We start from the raw sequence: 16,672 nt of genomic DNA, 5'->3' as shown, positions 1-16,672 counted from the left end.
GACACTAAATTTGCCTTCTGTCATTCAATAAGCCCCACAAAACTCCAAAAGCTAGAGGCTTTTGCTCGAATGACTAACTCCCAGCTTATTGGAGTGGCTCAAAAGTCTTCAATAACTGACATACTGAAAAGCAGACAAGCTGCCTTGATTGCCGACTGAGCTGCAGGCCAATGTTATGATGACTGATTTCCAGTCAACTAACCCCAAGCTCCCTACTGTTTGTCCAGAGGCTAGAAACACCCCCCCCCAAACAAAAATGGGGAGGATGGAGAAGTCCCCACTGAAAAGAGATCAATGTACTTATTGTAAGGAAAGGGGACACGGAAAGGATGAATGCCTGAGCCACTGCAGACCCAGGAAAGCAATAACCCTCTTGACCACAAGGGAGATGGATAGTGGATCAGAATGAAGGACCTGAGGTTTACCTTCTTAGGCATCCAAGATCCCTTGATTACTGTGTCAATAAGAGATCATCAAATTCAGTTTTGATTAGACACTGGAGCAGAAGTATCTGTTTTTAAAAGTCCATTGGGGCTAGTTACAAATAAAAAGGATAGTAGGGGGAAGTACAGTACAGGAAGTCAGTACAGGAAAACACAGACCTGATAAAAGACTATCACCTCACATCTGAAAGAACACCTGGGCCACAGACAGATGACTCACTCCTTCATGGTAGTTCCAGATTGCCCTTTCCTCCCTTCTAGGCAGAGATCTTCTTTAAAAATAGGATATCACCATGACCTTTACTCCTCAAAAACTAAAATTTCCTTTGCAGCTGCCTATCAGCTTATCTTAATTGCCCCTTTACCTGAAGAATGTCTTCTAGCTCTTCCAGATTCTACAGAGGAAGCAAATCCAGAATCAGGGATCCTGCTTCAGGACTTGAAATGATAGTCTCCTAAGATATGGGATGAGGCAAATCAGCTCAGTCTTTGTAGCACACTGGTGACCCAGCAATCATAGTAAGTCTCTTGGCTGCAGACACAAAGATAAGGGGCTGGAAATATCCCATGAACCAAAAGGCTAGACTGGGAATTGCTCTTGTATTAAGAGGCTATAGGAAGCTAGTATACTCCAGTATTATAGAGATAAACTATCCAATAAGGTTAATGATATATTCTCCCTTAATTTCTCTTCTGTGAAAAATTTTCACCACTTTAACTATATGTTATTAGTTCCTTATATTTCCTCTTTATTTAGTTGCTTTAAAAATATGTATAAAGTTAAACCCAAGTCAAAGGTGGTTTTTTGGTTTTTTGCATGAAGCATATTTTAATCTATAAAATGAAAAATCTAAAGAAGACATATGTGTATGTTAATACTATTATGTTAAATGTAACTCCAAGCAGACTATAATGTATTTTTTCTCAATTCTAATTATATTTTAGGAGAACCTTCTCCAGAACCAAAACTAATGAGCACAGGGAGTCAAGTATGCATTAAGAAGGAATTTAATGAGAACATTTGAAGTTCTACAAACGAAAAGTTTACTCGTCACATTTTACTCCTTCTTTAAGCTTTTGAATGTAGCTGCTAAATTTCATGACTACTCCCACCTTCATCCCCATATATTTCACCATCACATCAAAATCAAGCAGCAGCAGGGCCTTCCCATCGATAGCCTATAGAGAGAAAAAGTTTAAAATAATTAACAATATTGTTATATTTGATAAGCAGCTGTTTCTTTGTATATAAGAACGTGTAAAACTAAAGCTTCTCAAGTATCTCCTGTATAAAAACTATCAAAAATACCATTGCACTGCAATGTATCATTTTGAAATTTATATATTCATATCAATTTTAAGAAAAAGCAAATTTAACTTAATAAAGTTCACTATATCAAACGACCTAATTTTAAATACCGTGTGATAAATAAAAATACTGTTTATCTATGACAAAGGTAAAAAGAATAAGAGAATAGATTTCATGGCTATTAACTTTCTGATAGAGGCTAGGAATATATCAATATCAATGCAAACTCTAAATGTGTTCAATAGCGTTGTCTTTATATGAAATTGAGTTACTTGTCTGAATCCAATTAGACGTTAAGATTAATTATTGGTTTTCTTTCTATACTGAAAATGGTGTATAGATACTCTACTACTTGATAGTTACAAGGCATCTTTACAAAAATTCTTTATTGCCTTAATTTACCATTACCTTATGCTACTAAAACATAGTATTTGTTTTATAAGTTCCAGCATAAAATAAAACTTTATTCAATTACACATTCTTGTCTAAGAAGATCCAGAATTTCCTATAATAGGAAGTAAAATTAGAAAGGAAAGGAACTAGAACTTATTAAAATTCAGCTCATAACAGCAAGATAAAAGAAAGAACTAAAAAAGGAATACGAACAGGAAGGGAGAAGTCAAACTATCTCTATTTTTCAGTCATATGACCCTATACTTGAAAGAGCCTAGAGACACCAGCAGAAAATGTTGAGATCTGATTAAACTTCCAGTAGTCATAGACTATAAAATTGGTAGCTTCCCGTGTCAGTTCATCCTTCCTTAAGTGATTCCCTGCTCCCAGAAGGTCATCATAATGATGCCCAACTTAGTGTGGGCATCCAATGGGCATAGCACACTACAGTCCAGAACTTCTGGACTCATGTGATCCTCCTAACTCAGCCTCCCAAGTAGTTGGGATTATAGGTATGTTTTGCATGAATGTTATGGGACTAGCTAACCATTTGCTGTTTGGATTTAAAGCCTGGTACATAGACAGAATTCATCTAAAATCCTATGGCTGGATAGGTCATAAGGCTCTAGGAGAGAACTTACTATGATTATTTTTCTAAATGAACATAGCAATAAACTGCCCCCTTAGTTCTTATCTTTATAATATAGATGTGTATCTCTGGACCCTCAACATAAAAGTTTTTTTTTCCAGGACATGGTGATCAATACAGAGACCCACAACTCTTCTGCATACAGGGATTTCCCCTCCATGCTGCTGCCCTGCCACCCAAGGTTCAGAAATCATCTTGGAAGAAATGACAGAAAGAGTCTTCCAAGAACCAAAAGTAGTGGACATCTGTAGGGAAATTCTCAAATCAGAATAAAAGTAGCCTGTATTCTCATTAAAAAAAAAAAGCAGTAGCTTCCCTATATAACTATAAAAAAAAAACCTTGCCAAGAAAGGAATTAGAGAAAAAATACTTGTTCACAATATTTTTTAAAGGTTTACCTAGGAATCAACCAAGCCAAGAAAGTAAAAGACCTCTAGAATCAAAATTTTAAGTCACCAAAGGAAAAAGTTAAGAAAATACCAGGGAAAAGTAAAATTTAACCATGATGTTGCTTTGTAAATGGTCATCAGCATCACAGTTGTCAATAGTCACATAAGGTAAACAGAACTGACCAGCTGGAACTAGTTTCTGAATATCACGACAAGAGGGCTACTCTGGTATACACTGTGGGTAAACTCCTCTTACTTATGAACGGGGCACAAGTATGGGGGGATTTGTGTAATTATCCTTGCACGGAAAGAGGTCTGCCTGAGACTTATAATCATGAACCACCGAACTTGAGGCTATTTAGTGTATTAGATGTTTAGATACCCATGTAAAGAAGAGACGAGTAACCTACCATTTAAGCATAGAAGGATGGACAAGAAAAACTTTTCACAAACAAAAAATAAATCAGATGATAGGGTTCCCCTGCTGACTCAGTTGGCGACTCAGTATCCAACTGAAAGTGCACAGAGGTCATTCAGTGCATTAGGCTAGCAGGAAAACTGGATTTAAAAATACATTACATGTTCTCTGATGATGGGGTAGAGCTGGTCGGCCAACGGAGGATCTAAACGGTTCAGAAATGTTATCACGTCATTCACAGACCAGTTTGCAGGGCTTCCAAGGTGTCTCACAACAGCATCATTACATTCAGATGATGAACCTGCAATTAACAATGAATGGGGGAAAAGTTAAAAAACCTGATCATAATTCTGAAAGAAGAGATGTTAGGTAGAAAGTAATGGTCTCACTCCTGGAACCTTCTCTTAAGTACTGAACTAAAGACTCAAGATTCCAACTGTAGAATCATTAGAGCCTGAAGAAAGATGATCTGAGGAGCGCTGCATTAAGTGTGTCAATGGACTTCCCCCAAGGAACAGAAACAGTTTACTTTAGAAGGCACCTTAAAGCTTCAATGTTCATGTAACACTTGTAGCAATCCAAGGCCTCTTAGGTTACAAGCAAATACAGGAAAAGGTCGTAGTTGGATTAAAGTGGGATAAAATGAGCTAACTCAGTACTCTTTCTTACTTTAAGGAATTCAGTGAATTTCTTGAAAACCTCTCTTAAATGTCACATTCTCTAAATTAGGTTTACTGTACTAAACACAGTAGAAATCCCCCATGTTTACACTTTATAATTGCTTATTTTTTAGGTATATCAACTAATTTCAATAACCACAATTATTTTGGGTAACAAAATAAGTTCTTTGGAGCAAATCTCTCCCTTATATTCAATGTTGGCATTTTTAGATTGACCTTTACTCTATAAATTCACATCTCTTGTGGTTTAAATGTTAATCTGCATTTAAAAAATATTTTCTGATGAATCTAATCAGTAGTGGTTTTGACATTTTATGCAATTATTCTTTCATGTTTAATTGAATAGCAATAAATGTTTTGGTTGAATATGCTTAATAAAGAAATGACACATGAAACCATGTAAGTGCTCACATCTCAGCAGGTTTTAGCTGTGCTATTCACTAAGTTGTGTGGAAACTTCTTTGTGTTCAAATGTTACCTTAAATAGAATGTTTTACTTCCTACAGTTAATGTGTGATGACAAATGCAAGTGGATAGGTAATTTGTTGGGAGGATCTTATTTCCTAACCAAAGATAATCAATAGAAATTTCATTTTTTCTGTTTGTGAATTATCCAAAAGTACATCCCTTCTTTCTTACCACCTTATGATTATTTTGAGTATTTACTATGGGGAAAGGTAAATAAAATAGATTTCAATATCACAATGGTGTCGTTATGGAGACCACCAGAGACAATCCATGTGAGTTGATTAGCACACTGCCATACCCATAATATCTGCTTAATAAACAGCCACTATTGTACATATAGCTACAAATCAACCATCAAAATAGGAAACAAGAAGCTTCTATTAGCTTACTTAGAGGATGTTAACCATTGGTGCCATCGCGAACTCACCAAAAGTGTTAGGATCAATCACAGGTGAACGCTGAGCCTCCAGTAAGGCCAATCGCCTCATTTCAGGATTCTGGATGGGGATGAGCTCCCCTGGAGGGAGGGTACTTGCTTCCTTCACTGTTGAAGTGGTAGAAGTGATGGTGTCCACGTTGGTATTTTCAAAGTCACTGTAGTAGGGCACTGAAGAGGAGCTAGGATTGTTTTTAAATCTGTAATACTGTTGGTAGGTTTGGCCAGTAGATGTAGGACTTGGTGGAGTTTCTTCATAGTCCCTCTCTGGTGAAGAACTGACAAGAATCACTTCCTGTGAATCCTCAGAATGGAAAACATCATTGTCTTCATTGTTCTGGATACTGCTGTCAATAGAATTGGCATACTTCGAAGACTGAGTGTTGTAGAGATCATCAGAGTAATGCAAAGCTTGATTATTGTCAATATAATCAGCGTACTGGAAAGTCTCTGTGTTGTCAATAGAATTGGGGTACTGGAAAGCCTGGAGGTAATCTACGGTCTGATTGTTCTCCATATCCTCACTATCTTCATTCCTTTCGAAGACTACTGTAGTTGGACTGTAACTGTGAGGACGGGAGATCAAATTGTCATTAATGAATCGTCTCGCTTTCTGAAGTTTATGTCTTCTAGACATCAGGTAATTGTATCTTCTGGATACTGCTCTAAAAGGCTTCATAATAAAAAGAGAAATAAAGAATAGTCAGGACATTAAGGTTTCTATGCAACATTATTTAACATTAAGAAAATAGTGTTCTCTTCTGACCTACATTTAATTTGATGTATATTTTATAGGAACATTTTAAAATGTATATTTTCAAAATACTCATTGTTCTACATTCATCAATTCTGAACTTGATTATTCTTTCAAAAAGAGTTGTAGTTCCCATCTGCTCCTCCAAGAAGTACAGATAAGCCTCGATCCCACATTTACTAGCTCTCCATCACTTTGCAACGACTGGTATCTTTAGACAGAATATACTTATCAAAGTTGTGATAATGTTTTTGTACACTTACAGGATAACGCCAGAAGGATCTAGCACGAGAGTGATATATTTTTGTTACTTTTTCATCCAGGTCATCAAACTTCTTTTCCAGCCTTTGAACAGTTTTATATATAACCTGTTACAATAAAAGGTATTAGTAGATGCTCTTTCAAAAGAAAAGTAGCACGTGAAAATGCACAAAGCCAAGAGTTAATTGCTAGGCACTGTGGAAATGTTCTATTAGAGGCCTCATTTTAAGGCACCCGGAACACTGGTTGAGATACTGAATCTCCACCTGCCACTGCAGTAGCTGATTCATGCATACATAGAAGTATCTTTAGTGTCATAAGGTGAATGCATCACAGCTCCTGACAACCTCCCACCTGTGTGTGCTGCGACTGCTTCCCATCCATGAGGGTGCTAACTTAGGAGACAAGCATTCAGATCCACTAACAATAGGAGTCAGCTTCTACACCACAGCTTGTCAACAGTGAATGTCCCACTCTGAGAATACAGAACCAACTAAAACATATGTGATGTAGGGCTCCAAACTAGTCTGAAAATTAAATATCTAGTGATGTTCTCACAATGTCATTGAGTACACCTTACATGCCGTACCAATGAGGAACACCACCGATAACATTCTAGAAATGCTCAGAAATTTCAGAGAACATATTTATAAAATACCATAAACATTCCTTCATTCAAGGATAAATGCCTTCCTCCTGTTAGAACTGCTTTGCTAGGTTCTGAGACCATGAACTTTAAAATCATGAAAAGCAAGCAAGCAAACAACAACAAAACCTACAAAAGGAAACCCCTGTCCCAGAGAAATGCTCATCTTATCTTGAGAGCTGCACACAAAGTGACCATTTCAGCAGAGCAAGAGATAAGCAGCCTGGGGCAGAGGTTCTCAAAATGTGCTCTGGGGAGAGTCCAGTGCTAATGAATATATCTATACAACAACTCCGGTACCTAAGGCTCAGGAAACATTGTGGAAAATGAGGCAGAGCCAAAGGATTGGGGGTTTGCTGTGATACCATGTCTCCTAGTAATGCCAGAAGGTTCACCCATAAAGTATCACCTGCATGATTACCTAACATCAGCTGAACAAGAAGGATAACAATAAACATGCCAAAGCGAATGGGGGAAAGCCCATAGGGGCTCAATTCTGCACAAAGAACTACAGGCAACTAAGAAATACTGTGAGAACAATCTTCCCAGGAAAGAGCACACCACTTGGTTGTACAGTGCCAGACGCACTGAAAACATGTATACAAGTAACACTATACAGGTTGAACAGGGTGTATATTAGGTATATTTAGGTATATATATTTGCATGCAATAGCAATTGATGAAAACAGATGTCATGAATTTGAAAGAGAGCAAGGAGGGGTTTAAGAGAAGGTTTGGAAGGAGAAAAGGGAAGGGGTAAATGTTCTAATTATATTATAATCCCCAAAAGATAGTAAAAAAATACTTACAAATAGTAAGAGACTCCTTTGTTTCTGTGTTTTTATTTTTTGAGACAGAGTCTCACTGTGTAGCCCCTGGCTGGCCTAAAACTAACTATATAGATCGGGCTGGCCTTGAACTTGTGCCTTCAGAGTACTAAGATTACCTATTGTTACTATTATCATCTCTTACACAGACAGGTAAGGAGGGCATGTCAGGACGCTCAGCAAAGTGACAGGATTCTCAAGGGCCCCTGAGGGGCATAGCTGGAGAACCTAAGCACTGCTCATCTGCAATGTCATACCCCATTCAACTTGCATAATTACTGGTCTAAGCTTCAGGGTTGCCAAGATTTGGGCACTGCAGGCCAAGCAGCCTTGCCCAGCCTCGTCTACTCCTGCACAATCTTAAGACCATGACCTGTCAGCATGGCTTCTGTCCTCACTAGTGTCAGTCTAAAAGATAAGACACACAAAATCTTACTTTTCAAACTGTGGTAGTTCAGTCTATTGTAAACCTAATGGGATAAGAGCCATTTCTTTGAACCTCCATTGCCTCTGGAGTATACAGCTCACAAAATCCACAATAATCACATACTTCTATCAGTCCCACACCAAAGTTCACTTTTATGATCTCCCTTCCAAATTATATAAGATAAATTCCTTGTAAAACATGAGTAGGCTGCCCATTCATCTCAGTTGTGATACCTTCATATGTAATTAATTAGGCACATATTAAAACTGCAGCCAAACACCCTAATAGTTGTGCCATAAACCCCATCCAAGGACTGAGGAATCTGGATGCAGACATCCACGGCTAGGCCCCTGGTGGAGCGCTGGGAGTCTAATTAGTGAAAAAGAGGAGGGTTTATATGAGTGAGAATTGTTGAAACCAAGGTTGGATAAAGCACAGGGACAAATAACCAAATGAATGGAAACACATGAACTATGAACCAAAGGCTGAGGGGCCCACAACTGGATCAGGCCCTCTGAATAGGTGAGACAGTCGATTGGCTTGATCTGTTTGGGAGGCATCTAGGCAGTGGTACCAGGTCCTGGGCTCGTTGCATGAGTTAGCTGTTTGAAACCTGGGACTTATGCAGGGACGCTTGGCTCAATCTGGGAGGAGGGGACTGGAACCTGCCTGGACTGAGTCTATCAGGTTGATCCCAGTCCTCGGGGGAGACCTTGATATGGAGGAGATGGGAATGGGGAGTGGGCTGGGGGGAAGGGGAGGGGGGCAGGAAGGGAGAGAACAAGGGAACCTGTGGCTATTATGTAGAACTGAATAGTATTGTAAAATAAATAAATAAAAAAAAAACTGCATCCAAATCTTCCAATTTCCCTTTAAAATTTTATAGTGGAAATTAATATTGGGCAATATAGATGGAAAAGACATGAAGAAATCTGATCATGTTTTTAATGTTCTAAAATGCACATATTAGTATTTCAAATTTTTACCTGAAAATATTATTCTAAGTAGAAACTGTCAAAATAATCACAATGAGGTGAATAATCACAAGTAATTTGATATGGCAAAATTTCCAGTTAATTACACACTTCCCCCTCATATGAAGTAAGAAATGTTTACAATTTAACATTCTAGAAAGACACACTGAAAGGAGACGTGTCATACCTGACAATAGTTCAGGATATCCACGGTGGCTTTTGGGTCTTCAACTTCACAAATTTCAGGTGAGTAAGTTCCTTTCTAGAATAGTTTTTACACCACAAGTAGTTAATGCTTTATTACAGTAAGAGTCACATCAAATAGTGATAATACCTCATACTTATCTATTTGTTTTTAACTTTCATCCATATATCAAAAGTCTTAAAGCAGAGATGAAATAAAAATTCACATTACAAGGAATGGAAATAATTGCCAGTCAAATAAAGGATAGAGGAAAGTCTTTACCAGAAGATTCTAGGTTTAGAATTTCAGTGAAAAGTTGTTCAGAATGTCCTAGTACATAAGAAAAAGGAACATGTAAAACGCTAAGAATTCACTAACTAAAGAGATTCTCAGGATAGAGTATGACCTTGAGTGACAGTTTAGAAGAACTCCATAAACTAGTTGGAATTTAAACCTTGCTCATTAAAATGGTAAGCATTGATATACTGGACATCTAGTTGCTTAATATTACTTACATAACTGAAAAATGCATACTCATAAAGCATATTATAATTACCATCCTAAGGAGACATTCTCATATTCATGTAGGAGAAAGATTTCTTAGCAAATTAAAAGGAAATATAAAGTAACAAAAAGAAAAGCCGAGGACTTTAATTTCACTTCTCAGAAGTTTTGAAAACCTATTGTATTCTCAAAGGGCCTTTGCCTGTTTTAAATGTCATGTCTGTGTAGAAAAGTATATATGAGTCAGGCATGGTAATACTCTATCCTGAGAATCTCTTTAGTCAGTGAACTCAGCGTTTTACATGTTCCTTCTTCTTATGTACTAGGACATTCTGAACAACTTTTCACTGGAATTCTAAACCTAGAATCTTCTGGTAATAAAGTCTTTCCTCTATCCTTTAGTTGACTGGCAATTGTCTCCATCCCTTGCCAGGAAGTGTAGGCAGGTGGAGGATGAGTTCAAGGACAGCCTGGGTAGGCCAAGGACCTTGTTTCAGGAAACAAGAGGAAAAAGTCCACTTGCAGAATTGTGCTCTCATTAGTCCAGCTACACCAGAACCCCCTTTTCCAGCAAGTTTAAAACCTCCTGTGCTTCAGGACACAGGTCTTCAGTGTTGAAACTGCTTTCAGAGGAAAAAACCCAAACAAACTAACAGACAAAAACAACAAAAACCAGAGCATTGCACCAGTTTTGATTCCTGAACAATCCAACAGTGCCACCATGTGGTCGAATTAGGAAACATGCAAGCATGTCGTACTCTTAATAAATTAATTTCTAAAACACCTTAAAATGTTGTTGAAATAAGACAGGGTATAAATAAGAAAAGTTATCATGAATAACTGCTACATTTATGCAAATTAATTATTCTAAGAAATGAGTTGAGGAGATTTTACAGTAAACAGACTTGATAGCTCTGTGTGTGATTAGCCTTCCACTGCTTAGGTTACTAAAAAACACACAATTGGGTTATATAACATTCCTTACAAAAATATAGTAGTTTATCTTCACATGGTAGTTTGTGTTTTCACATTTCCCCAAAATGACTCCCAGTAATTGACAGTGAGCATTGTCTCCACTGACGAAAAACATAGCAGTTGACAGAAGTTGAAAGTTGCCTCGATTACTTCAATGGTAGTAATATACATGGCCTTATGTGACTAAATGAATGTGTTCACTGCTATGAAAAATTAAATATAGTTTAATAATTTACATTTCTTCAATTTCAAAGATTAAGAAACTCAAAAATACAATAGAAAATTTTAAAAGGCAAACCAATTTGAAAAGCTGTTTGTCAGATTCTCATAAAGTTGAGTTTTATATTGACTACTTGTTTGCAATTCAGTTTCAGAGTATCCAGAAGAAATGTTAAGTGTATGTTCTTAAATTTATACACAAATTCTCGTAGAAATTTTATAGAGCATTGTCAAAACTGCACTTATTATCTATACATTTCACTTTATTTAATTTAACTCAGTTTAGCAAAAACTATAGCACAAGAAAAGAACAGAAATGATCAATATAAAATACAAACCTCATCTATTTCTCTGAAGGCAGACATCATTGCTGTGCAACAGGAGAAATTCTACTTCCTCTGAGTTGAGTTTATTATTGTTAGATTTGCTGGAAGGCTTACTTCTGAAACTGCTTAGTCATCTAAGAGGCAAACCTTCTCCTCCTGAAAAGAAATGCGTGAAAATGTTACTTCATGTAGCTAATATCTAAATCAACTTAACATGGGAGACTTTATGGGGCTGAGGGTGGAACCTAGGCTCTTATCCATGCTAGGCAAGTGCATTATCATTAAGCTACATTACCATCACTAGAATAAATCTTTATGCATAGAAGAGTTATATTATCCATGACTAGGAAGGAGCTCACAATGAAGTTAAAAGCGAGCACAATCTGTGAACAGTTGCTTCACAACTGAAAGTCTAAAAAGTGAGCACTAAAAGCCACCAAACAAGGGGATATACTGCTAACACTTTTGTAAAGAAGCTCAAAGGCGCTTTTGCTTAGGGAGACAGAATGCTGCCAAACTACCCCAACAATCTGTTCTGATCTAATGGCAGCTTCCACTGCCACCCTCAACACCAATGCTACTGTCACTACTGCCTCGGCCACTACTGTCTCTGCTGCTGCCTCTGACACTGCTGCTGTCACTGCCGCTTCCAGTCTCCACTTCTGGTGTCTCTATTGCTGCTGCTGCTGCTGCTGCTACTGCTGCTGCTGCTGCTGGTGGTGGTGCTGGGCTGCTGGTGCTGGTGCTGGGCTGCTGGTGCTGGTGCTGGTGCTGGTCTGGGCTGCTGGTGGTGGTGCTGGGCTGCTGGTGCTGCTGGTGCTGCTGCTGGGCAGCTGGTGCGGTGTGATGCTGCTGCTGCTGGGCTGCTGGTGGTGGTGGTGCTGCTGCTGCTGGGCTGCTGCTGGTGGTGGTGCTGCTGCTGGGCTGCTGCTGGTGGTGGTGCTGCTGCTGCTGGGCTGCTGTTACAATGTGGGTAGAGCGACCAAAGAGACCCCACCTCCTCACCTGCCCTGTAAACCCTTCTGAGGCTCATATCTCCAGGGTCCACTGCAGCTCCAAAATCATGATTGCTTTGAGTTAGACTTAAACATTAAACCTAAATAAATGTATGTGAAATATAAACTGAGAACTCTAGACTTTTCAAGGCTGGATTACAGCTGTGTCATTCAGTATGGAACTAGAACCAGGCATGTCTACAATGACATGATCCTCTACCTTATATCAGAGGTCTGACATGAATTCCTGCCACATAGTTACTGAAGGGACACCCTATGCAAAAGTTAATTTATTTTATTCATCCTGAGACAGAGCAGCAGGGAGAGGATCAGGATTTCATCCCTTTCCTGTTTTCCTTCAATCTGTTGCGGGGAGACAAGTGACCAGAGTCCCTAAGGACAAAATTCAAAGGGAGATTAAGATGGGAGAGTTAACTTTCAAGTTAGAAAAATGCAGACCAATGCTGTATAAAATATTCAAATTGTAATGTAACTCAATTTGACCTATAATTTCCACCATATTTTATTTTTAACTGTTTAGGATTTCCTGACTAGAAGATTGACATGACATTTGAATAATTAATCTGTAGCTGTAGCCATACAAAGAAAAACTCACAATGAAAATAAACTACTTACTGCTGCTGCCAGAAGGATGAACCTCACAGCCGCAACCCTGAGTGAAAGAAGGCAGACATGAATGATAGCACAGAATATGACCCAACTCAAAAAGCTCAAAATTGGGCCAAAGTAGCCTATGGTGGGAGGTCTTTCCAAGCTAACACCATGATCACTGTAACAACCTATCTTGTGAATATACCATAAAATTACTTCTAAAGTTTTACTCTTCCAATGAATGTTTAAAATAGTCTTGCACTGGTACAAGTCCTTCTAGAAGAAAAGTTCCTAGAAAATGAAACAATGGGTAAAAAGTTAGAAAACAGCACTTAGACATTTCAAAATCCTTCACTTTCTAAATAGCCCAACTAAAGAGGGTGTTGAAGTCAGCCAGTTGTTCAACAACATAATAAAATGTTGGTTCTACCTATCATCATGAATCAGAGCAAAACAAGTATCAGTACCAAATGACTTTGACCCTAAGACTTCTTAAAAACACACAAGGTAAATCAAAGCATCAGGATAACTCCAATTCAAGTCATAAAACCCAAAACAGTCCAAATTAGGAGGGTTACCTGCTAACAACATATCCCATAGCTCACAACAACTAACAAACATGGCTCAAAATAATCTTTTACAATAACAATTCATAGACACAAAAGCCAAATCACAGCAGCCAGAAATTTCTAAGATGTGAAACTCCAAATAAGATCAAATTGGAAGAGTAATCTGCATGAACATACCTCATTAAGTACAGTTGACAATAATTAGGATGGCTAAAGTCTACCTTTTACCCAAGACTTCTTAAAGACAGACAACAAATCACAACAATATCTTCCTAAGTAATAAAACCCCCAAATAGACGAAATCCACACCATCACCTGCCATCAACTTATCCCATAAGGCAGAGTTCACTAAAAAATACTTTTTACTACAAAACTTCTTAAGAACCCACAAGGCAAATCATAGCAGGCAATAGGTAAATTTCAAGTTATAAAAGCTCCAAATAGACCAAGGGGGGAGGGTCAGTCAAAGGCCACCAGTTGGTCCCACAAGGCATGGATCACAGTGGGTAGGATGGCTTAAAAGTATGTTCTACTCAGTGACTCAGTTATAAAAAGAGCCAAACAAATTAAACTGGGAGAGTCACCTGCCATCAACTTATCCCATAAGATATGGCTTACAGTGTCCAGGATGACTGAAAACTAACTTTTACACTAAAACTTATTAAAAACACAAAATATAAGTCACAACACCTATATCTTTCTATGTTTAAAAAATCCCAAAGCAGGCCAAATCCAACAAACCAAACTAGAAGAGTCACCTGACATAATGCATAGCTTACAGAGACCAGGATGGCTGAAAACTAATTTTTAAGTTAAAACTTAATAAAAACACAAAATATAAGCCACAACAGTTATATCTATGTTTAAAAAAAATCCCAAAGCAGACCAAATCCAACAAACCAAACTAGAAGAGTCACTTGCTATCAAATTATCCCATAAGGCATAGCTTACAGTGACCAAGATGGCTGAAAACTACCTTTTATGCTAAAACATCTTAAAAACACACAATACAATTCACAATAGCTATTATCTTTCCATGTTATAAAATCCCAAAGCAGGCCAAATCCAGCAACCCAAACTGGGCGAGTCACCTGCCATCAACTTACTCCATAGACATAGCCTGTGGTAACCAGGATGGCTGAAAGCTATCTATTGTGCTAAAACTTCCTAAAAACATAAAATACAATTCACAATAGCTGTATCTTCCTATGTTAAAAAATATCCCAAAGTAGGCCAAATCTAGTGTCACCTACAAGAACATAAAGCATAGCTTTAGAATGGCTGAAATCTATGTTTGACCCTAAGCCTTCTTAAAGAAACACAAGGAGAATCACAATAGCCAGACTGATGTGCTTCATGTAATAAAATACCCCAAATAACTTATGTGCTATTCACTTATCCCATAAGGCATAGCTAACAATTATTAGGATGACTAAAAAGTACATTTTCTCCTGATAATTCTTTAAAACACAAAAAGCAAATCAAGGCAGTGAGGTATTTCTTAGTTATAAATGCCCACACAACCAAATTGAGGTTGCTATCAACTTATCCCATATGGAATACATCACAATGACTAGCATGGCTGAAAACAAACTGTGATTCTAAGACTTCTTAAAAACACAGAACACAACTTACAGCAGCTAGGCCTTTCAATGTTATAAAACCCCAAAGCAGACCGATTGGGAGAACTGCATCCCATCAATATATCCCATTTATATAGATCACACTGACTGAAGGGTTGAAATCAACCTTCCGCTCTCCTTAACAACATACATGGCAAATTACAACGGTAAACTGAATACGGAGAAAAGCAGGAGAGGAGGGAGACAAATGATTCCTAACAGATTAGAGCCCTTTTTAAAAATCTAAGGAGCACTTAGCCAGTCCCAGAAGCATATCCCAAAACTACCGGGCCTTACAGGAATCCAGATATTTTACAGTTGTTCCCAAATGGCACATCTGCCCACTGGAAAGCAAATGATAAATACTCCGGAAGGCCTCAACACCTCTCTACATTTTTTTTCTTCCTCCCCACTAACATATTTACAATAAAAATGTCGAGGCAAGCCAGGTTGTTGTAGTGGCACACACCTTTAATCCTAGCATGTGGGAGGCAGAGGCAGGCAGATCTCTGTGAATTCGAGGCCAGCCTGGGCTACAGAGTGAGATCCAGGACAGGCTCCAAAGCTACACAGAGAAACCCTGTCTCAAGAAACTAAAGAGCGGCTAACCACCAAGTCCACTAACAGATCACAAGTGCTGGTGGCCTGGAGACCAAAACATTATTGGAATCACCCGAGTGCAGAGATTTTGAAATTTGAGGCTGCAAAGTAGAGATTTGCCATCCCCGCCAAACGTATCTTCTCACCCCAGAGGGCGCCACTAGGCCAAATGCTTCAGAGGACCGTTTTCTACATTAGTACACTCACACCCATCCACCCATGACAAAAAAGTTAAAAGGGGGTGCTAAGATATCCATAACTTACGTATTTTGATGAAGAATCGGCTACACTAGCTTCCGGAAGCTTCCAGAAATCTATCAGCAGGGCGCTAGGAGTCCATCTAGACGCCCGACAGCCTTTAATGACCGCTAAGATCTGTTGACGCTTTTTAACTGTCCACGTGCCGGAAATCAGGTGATCCTGACGCATTCTGTGTCGCAAAGCTCAGGATTGTAAAACGCCTGACCGTAAAACAATGCGTGTTCATGGCTTGTGTGACTGATCAGGCGATTGTGATAACCAATCAGTAGTCACCCATAAACATAATCTGACCATTGGCCAGTAAATCCCATGGATAATCTAAAAGCTATTTAGAATGGGAGTTTTCACACCAGATGGAGAAAGGACATAGAAAGGGAAGGTTTCCAGTGAAGAGGGTCTTTCTGTCTACTGAGACGATTAGAAGGACAGACAGGCCTAGAGAGCCTCTCAAGCAGAGGGTTTTTGTTTGTTTGTTTGTTTGGGTTTTGTTTTGTTTTGTTTTGTTTTTGTGGAGACACTGGCACCTGGGCTAACTAGTACAACTTCTAGTCCCAAAAGTGATTCAAAGGGCCAGCTTAATGTGTGGCAAGCACTTTCGTTTGGTTATTTAAAGCATGTTACTATTAACATATAATCACATACCCTTTTCCTCCTCCTGTAATCCACTAGAGATATCCATGATGACTGGGCTCCAGGGGTACACTTCAGTGCTAAAACTTGAATGGGGAGAG

At 38.5% G+C, this 16,672-nt stretch overlaps 1 protein-coding gene across 1 annotated transcript; it reads right to left on the bottom strand.

Annotated features, from left to right (window-relative positions):
• Positions 1–1,439: 1,439 nt before the first annotated feature.
• Scml1 (Scm polycomb group protein like 1) lies at positions 1,440–16,298 on the bottom strand. The gene is made up of 8 exons (XM_028887779.2): positions 15,945–16,298; positions 12,914–12,950; positions 11,295–11,438; positions 9,262–9,336; positions 6,203–6,307; positions 5,177–5,858; positions 3,763–3,902; positions 1,440–1,622 (listed from the first exon to the last, which is right to left on the bottom strand). Exons 3-8 carry the CDS (start codon positions 11,322–11,324, stop codon positions 1,488–1,490), a joined length of 1,167 nt encoding a protein of 388 aa, XP_028743612.1. The 5' UTR covers positions 11,325–11,438; positions 12,914–12,950; positions 15,945–16,298; the 3' UTR covers positions 1,440–1,487.
• Between the last annotated feature and the right edge of the window lie 374 nt (positions 16,299–16,672).

The sequence above is a fragment of the Peromyscus leucopus genome, chromosome X, assembly GCF_004664715.2.
Source record: "Peromyscus leucopus breed LL Stock chromosome X, UCI_PerLeu_2.1, whole genome shotgun sequence".
Classification (NCBI taxonomy): domain Eukaryota; kingdom Metazoa; phylum Chordata; class Mammalia; order Rodentia; family Cricetidae; genus Peromyscus; species Peromyscus leucopus.
The sequence above is the reverse complement of the archived record's forward strand: the minus strand, read 5'-3'. Positions and strand labels throughout refer to the sequence as shown.

Bases quoted from the DNA above. Each gene is read 5' to 3' on its own strand.
- Scml1 (XM_028887779.2), bottom strand. From the start codon at position 11,324: ATGATGTCTGCCTTCAGAGAAATAGATGAG. The intron at 5,859-6,202 runs GTAAGTGTACAA...TTTATTATGAAG, and splicing joins GATCCTTCTGGCGTTATCCT to CCTTTTAGAGCAGTATCCAG. The intron at 3,903-5,176 runs GTGAGTTCGCGA...TGTTAATTGCAG, and splicing joins GATTGATCCTAACACTTTTG to GTTCATCATCTGAATGTAAT.